Source organism: Leguminivora glycinivorella, chromosome 12 (genome assembly GCF_023078275.1).
Source record: "Leguminivora glycinivorella isolate SPB_JAAS2020 chromosome 12, LegGlyc_1.1, whole genome shotgun sequence".
Lineage (NCBI taxonomy): Eukaryota > Metazoa > Arthropoda > Insecta > Lepidoptera > Tortricidae > Leguminivora > Leguminivora glycinivorella.
The window spans coordinates 14,330,816-14,337,832 of record NC_062982.1 but is presented as its reverse complement, the minus strand read 5'-3'; the positions used below and the strand labels follow the sequence as shown (position 1 = coordinate 14,337,832).

The window sequence follows — 7,017 nt, the reverse complement described above, 5'->3', positions numbered from 1 at the left end:
AAGAGTTATTTCTTTCCTAATGCCTCGGCTCTGTCGTAGCTTTAGCAATAATTTTGCGGCAGTTTAAAGGGTGAGACGGGTTTTTTATGATACTCTTAGGTATTTTATTTAACACAGTAGCGAACGCGCAATCTGTTGAGCTGACACAGATTCAACTGGATCGTTTTCATAAAACAATGGGCAATGGCGTTACCCTCTTTCTCTATAATTTACTTTCCCTTATCTTGAGATTTAGATTCATTTAACGTAGTAACTTGGTCATTTAAGTTAAATAGGTATCCGAGTCGAGTTTCCAGATGAAGTTGTTACTTGGATTTAGGTCAATTTTTTTAAACTTCCGGAGAAGCGCCATAAGGCGTGGCGATAAATCTCCCGGCAGTTTCATAACTCTTATTTTTTGCATGATGACACGAACTTATTTTTAAATTTTGTAATAAACTTCTGGACTTTAGATGGAACTAATTTATAACGCCTGTTTTAATGTGTTTGAGAGAGATGTAGATGAATTATGAAGCGTTTAGCGTATTATTTACAGATTTTCTTTCAGAGCAGTCATGTTGGTTTTGATATCATCAGTATTCTTTAGCAGATATAGGTCTACAAAAGTAAATTTAATTGTATCATTAATAGATAAATAATTATCGCATAATTCATAATTAAACGATTAAAAATTACACTTCATCATTAACCATACTCGTAGTAAATGTAAACTGCATTTCTTGTTTGCCGCCCTTTATTATTACCGCATGAGCACTCGCTGGGGTAATAATAACCCTAACTCGGAAAATTATATGTTGTGTCATAAGTAGCAGTTAATAACTTTGACATAGCATATCAGGGCCATTTTTTTCAAAGTTGTCCACCCCGTTTTTGGCTTGTCCCATACTTTTGATATAATATTTAGCGTATTTAAAGAGTCTAAACTAATGAAGACTATTTTTTATTCGAACCCAAATTTAGTTGACAGTAATTTACAATATTCATTTAAATTTTTATTATAATTATGTACTTGTTAAAAATTATAATGTGATAAAAAATGGGCAATTTTTTGCTGTCCCACGTCAAATATCGTTTTTGTTATGGATTTTATTCTATAACTAATTGTACTAAATATTGATGACGGCATAATTTGAAAAGATTGAGTTATACGCTATTATGTTATAAAATATTTCATGTTAATAAATAAACGTACTATTTAAAATTAAGTATAATTTGCCGAGACGGAATCTGGTAATTGTGGAATTTTCCATTCCGAAACCGCAGAATGACTGTTAAAATTAAAAGAAAGTTCCTAACATTTGGTAGCATTTTATTCAGCTTGGCAAAATTAATTTAAAACTACTCAATACCGTCATCTTGCATTTGCCAGTTGCCGCCAAACACGCATCAAAGTAGCTCGTACTCAGGGGTAACATTTTCTCATTCCACCTCCCGAAACCAAATTTGCGGGTAAATACGTAATATGCAACCTTTTAACATCGATTCCTAAAACAAAGTACTAATATTGAAACCAAATAAGCCAATTAAAAACAAGATTTGTGATTATTTAATAAATAATTAAGTAAAATATCGCCGGAGGTAGCGTTCCGTTACTTCCGATCCGATACTAGATCGTTGGTTTCGTATAGGCGGAAAGAAAAACGTATCGGAATGGAAGTATAAAGCGGTATTCACGTGGTTTTAATGTGATGTTTTAGTTTCATTTGATTGCGGGAAATAAAAGAAAAACGTATGGGATTAAAACTAACTCATCTAAAATATGGTAATCAATCACGGATTACACACTCCGGTTGTTTTAGTCATTACTCGCGATATGCTTTGGAGGTCTTAGGTACCCACGTTCAAGTGTAGACGAGACCTTAGCTTTCATCCGTTACCCATACAGTCAGATCCGTTACTGTCCCTTGTTTCAAATAGTTTTATTTGCAAAAATTAAATACAATTTGTTATTAAACTACGTTTCCGTTATTTTATATTGAAATAGTAACGTTTAAACTAAATAGATTACAAGTGATGGCATCCTATAAACTTGTGAAACAGTATAGTAATCTTAAAAATTCTCCTGTATTTTGTACTGAAAGTAACGGAACGGATATATATATGGGTTTAAAAAAATAGTAGTCTGCATTTATGTGAAAATGAAAGTGTAATTTCTTCATTTGTTATTTTAGAATGAATAATAAAAATATTGTAAAATTCCCAAACCTTTTATATTTACATTATCTGCGATTAAATTTGGTTGCGGAACGGAACACTCGCTTCCCCTCAACTCAACAAAAACATATTTTTTTTATTAATTACTTAAAAGTCAAGTGAACCTTCTATATTTTATATAAATTTATTTATTAAAGAATCTATAAAAATAGCTTTTAATAAATTTCTATCGGTTTCATTTTCATATCAACTTTTTTCGGGGTGGACAACTTTGAATATCTTGGTGACAGTTGGTGCTTCCAAACAAAAGTGATTTGGACAACATATGGAACAATATTTGCCAATTGACCAAAATCATGGATACACGTACATTATATAAGTATACGTACCTTTTAAGAATTACAAGTTTAGAAATATTTTTTTGTTTATTTATTCTTCTTAGGTTTAATATCCAGGTTAAAATAACTTAAACTCCTGTAGTTGTTTGACCATGCAAGGGAGTCAATGGACTATGTACAGACATAAGAACACGTGCAATCATATCCAACTCATAATTACAAATAATTAGATAACTGATCAGTTATCTAATTATTTGTAATTATGAGTTGGATATGATTGCGCGTGTTCTTATGTCTGTACATAGTCCATTGACTCCCTTGCATGGTCAAACAACTACAGGAGTTTAAGTTATTTTAACCTGGATATTAAACCTAAGAAGAATAAATAAACAAAAAAATATTTCTAAACTTGTAATTCTTAAAAGGTACCTATACTTATATAATGTACGTGTATCCATGATTTTGGTCAATTAGCAAATATTGTTCCATATGTTGTCCAAATCACTTTTGTTTGGAAGCACCAACTATCACCAAGAGGCACCTTTATGTCTTTTAATTCATTCGTCTCCGTTTCATCTACAAAAGCTACAGGTATTCCCTCTGCTTCAAATTCAATGAATATTTCCTCTTCGTTTTTAGGTTTTGATGCAATTATAACGGCACTCCCATTTATAAGTGCCCTGATAATGTTATCAAAACACGGGGACGGCACTGCTACAGTTCCAAATGTGTTGTATAACACCATTTTATCTGGTACATTAAATCCCAATATCATCGTATCGTTGTTGATAGAGATAAAGTTGTTGATTTTCCAACTCGGTAATTCAGGTTCAATCTTATCTCCTAAACTGAGGTCTTTACTTTTGATTACTTGTAACACAGCATCACAACGCTCGGTATAAGTTTTTTTCAACCATTGCTCCTGTGTTTTGAGCATTTTAACAATGGAACTATTAGCTTTGACGGTCACATTCACTGAATCAATTCTTTTGTAAATTGCTTTACTGATTTCATCGCATCCAGTGAAATTACAATAATCATTTACCCATATAATTGGAACATCGACGTTAAGAGCTATTTCATTAGCTTCTGAAACGCAACTAGCCCATATTGATAAGCATAGTTGTTTGTACTTAGGAATAAATGCCAGCAATTCTTTAACACTTCTAAAAGCTTCTACTAACACAACTTGTTTTGAACCCTGCCGAATATAACATCCAGCATAATCAATCAAAAATAATTTATTTCCATATCTAAATGATTTTGAGCATTTTTCTACTAATTCTTGCATATCTGGTTCGGATTTATCATGACGTAATTTGCATTTCCAATCTAAGGTATTCTGAAATTCTTCAAAAACATTTTCTTGGACGAGAAGACGTGTAAGCGGCACTGGGTGAAACTCAGCATCCAAGAAAGCGTCTACGGCAGAATCCAAGTCAGACCGTTCGGTAATAATGCCTGTAACTTCGGGAAATAAGGAATTGAATAGATTTGGATATACTTTGTCGTTTTTCTCATTGTCTTTCAAATAGTTTAGTTGATCTATTAGTATTAATCGCACGTTCCATCCAGCTTCACGACAAAGTTCGGTAAACAGATGACACACTACAGCAGTTTCTGGTGTCGACAAAATAATTGGGTCATCACAAGCTTTGAATATTTGAGCTACGAAACCAAGTATCATCATTGGCGTATTGTCATCCATGGTGATCACCCCTTCTTCAATGTAAGCCGCTTTCCAATCTGCACTGGCATGAAATAAGTTTTTTAGTATCAAGTTAACACTGTGTTGTGTGCTTTTAACCGGGATACGCCGGATCAACCATTCAAGTTGGCAGAACAAGTCAGATTTTTCTTTAATGGCACTAGCCAACTTTTTTAATTTCTCAGTTATAACTGTCCATGACTCTGTAGTTGATAACGTTGAAGTATCCGGTAACAAAAATGTAGATGAATCTGCACATTCTATAACGTTCGAATAGGAATCAGCTTTACTTATTGTTTTTTCCGGCTCAAAATATAAGCCGCGGAATGAGCCTTCTTTTTGTTTTATGTATTCTGTTGCCAGCTTTGTGTTCACTTGTAGTTCATCAAATTTAATATTTTCAAAAACAGTAGGTAACTTTAGTTTAGTCATTTCGACTCACTTAACTCGTACAGAAATAACATTAATATTAAACAGAAACAACAAAACACTTTGCTCTGTGAAATAAACTGACAACGCTGGTGATAACATTGGTGTTCGATTCGTTATCAACAAGTTTATCTCTTGACTGACATAAAACTCACAAATGATAATAATATTTTACTCATTATTGTAGAGTTTGGTAGGACATTAAATTGAGCTCGGTATTTATATTGTTGAAATATGAACAATATTTATTTAGTGCATATTTAGACCAAGCATAACAAAACAATTAATTATTATTATTGCAAGTATCCATATCGATACTAATATTATAAATGCGAAAGTGTGTGTGTCTGTTTGTTTGTCCGTCCTTCACGGAAAAACGGAGCCACGAATTGACGTGATTTTTTAAGTGGAGATAGTTGAATGAATGGAGAGTGACATAAGCTACTTTTTGTCTCTTTCTAACCCCCCACTTCTCTAAACTGGGGGGTGGAAGTTTGTATGGAGCGTTGCGCATTTTCGAACTTAAAGCGAGCGAGGCCGCGGGCAAATGCTAGTACTAAATAAATTGTTTACGGTAGTGTTCGTCAAACTTGGGACTAAGGGCCAGTTGCATCAACCACATTTGACAGACACATCATCGTCACGCAGTAGAAGTCTATGGAACTTCCCATACTATAAAATTTAACGAATGCTTTAACGGTGACAGACGGTTTGGTGCAACTGGCCCTAAATCGTGTCATGTGGCCTATTGTTAAAGCGAATGCAACAGTAATACCTACAATCGAAATGTAACAGTGAGGGTTACATGTCCAGTGTTTTTCAGAAAGGAACTTCATTCAACTTTTAAATTCGTATTGCAAAGTACTAGGTAAGAAGCGCTGGTGGCCTAGCGGCAAGTACGTGCAACTTTCGTTCCGGAGGTCGCGGGTTCGAACTCCAGCTCGCACCAATGAGTTTTTCGGAATTTAAGTGCGAAATGGCATTTGATATTTACCAGTCGCTTTTCGGTGAAGGAAAACATCGTGAGGAAACCGGACTAATTCCAATAAGGTCTAGTTTACCCTTCGGGTTGGAAGGTCAGATGGCAGTCGCTTTCGTAAAAACTAGTGCCTACGCCAAATCTTGGGATTAGTTGTCAAAGCGGACCCTCTTCTCGGCTTCCATGAGCCGTGGCAAAATGCCGGGATAACGCACGGAGGATGATTGCAAAGTACTAGGTAACGGGTAGGTACCTTTCTAATGCCGTCTGGACATTTTCTGGACCCTTTTTAAGCCGCTTTCATTATCTTGAAAGCAATCTCTATTTTGTTCAATTCCAATCGATTCAAGTGTTAAGATTGGAAGTGGGTTTTAGACTATAAACCTTTCGTAATAGCCTTTTTTAAGCTTTAAACGCAATTGGAGATTTCAGTATTCAGATAGAATTGGGTAATAAATTTTATTTTTGTTAATACCTTACCTTAAAAATGCAGCGCATAATTTAAACTGTTCATTTAGTTCAATCTTTCGAATGTATCTGTCTAAGAATATGACGATATTTTAACATGATTTAGGTTTAGATTATGTTTAGTTATATATCTATATATATCATGTTTAGTTATATTAGCTTTTTAGGGGTAAATAAATCCTCTAAAGGTGACTAATCGTTGTACTTATGTCGAATTTTCACATAATTATCAGTTTCACTTTTACTGAATTTTTGGACTAGGAGTTTCAGTCGTCCATAGGTAACATAGACTGCTTACCGATGCTTACGGATGTCGGACCGATATCCCATACATTACAGGCGCCATCTTGGATTTTTTCCATTGAAATCCTTCCGACATCCGATATCGAACCGGATAATGTGAAAACGGACAGACGATCTGTATGCACGTGTGCCGCTGACATAGCATTGAAAAATATAATATACGTTTAGATTTTTCTTACCTTTCTAGGGGTTCTAGCAATAAATTGTGTTTTACTTTAGTAAAATAAATCCTCTATAGATAAACAAACGGATATCTGTATGTCGAATAGGTTCCACATATCACTTTTACTGCACTTCTATAAAATAAATAACCAACTTTATCTGGTGGCTGTGCCCTGGAGTGCAGTTTGGAATCTTTTAAACCAACTTTGCAGCAGTAAATGTTTCTTATATAGAAAAGTTTTTAGAACTGTTGATTTATACTTAATACAGTATACCTAATCAAAGTAATAAAAGAAATAAAACATTAATGCTTAGATATTTTTAAGTAATAAACATATATATTGACACATTGCCTGATCATGCATCTGACTTTAATGCTCGTATTGAATTATTATGTTTTCAGTTCATAACTAATTAATTCGGTACCTACGCTTCTATTTTCCAAAATGAGAACATTCCGAGTGTATGTCGGCAGC

The 7,017-nt window shown here is 34.1% G+C and overlaps 1 protein-coding gene across 1 annotated transcript; it reads right to left on the bottom strand.

Annotated features, from left to right (window-relative positions):
- Positions 1 to 2,958: 2,958 nt before the first annotated feature.
- On the bottom strand, positions 2,959 to 4,200 carry LOC125232011. The gene has a single exon (XM_048137621.1). It carries the CDS (start codon positions 4,198 to 4,200, stop codon positions 2,959 to 2,961), a length of 1,242 nt encoding a protein of 413 aa, XP_047993578.1.
- Between the last annotated feature and the right edge of the window lie 2,817 nt (positions 4,201 to 7,017).

What these genes read in the sequence shown, in the direction of transcription:
- LOC125232011 (XM_048137621.1), bottom strand. Translation starts at nt 4,200, where the DNA reads ATGGATGACAATACGCCAATGATGATACTTGGTTTCGTAGCTCAAATA.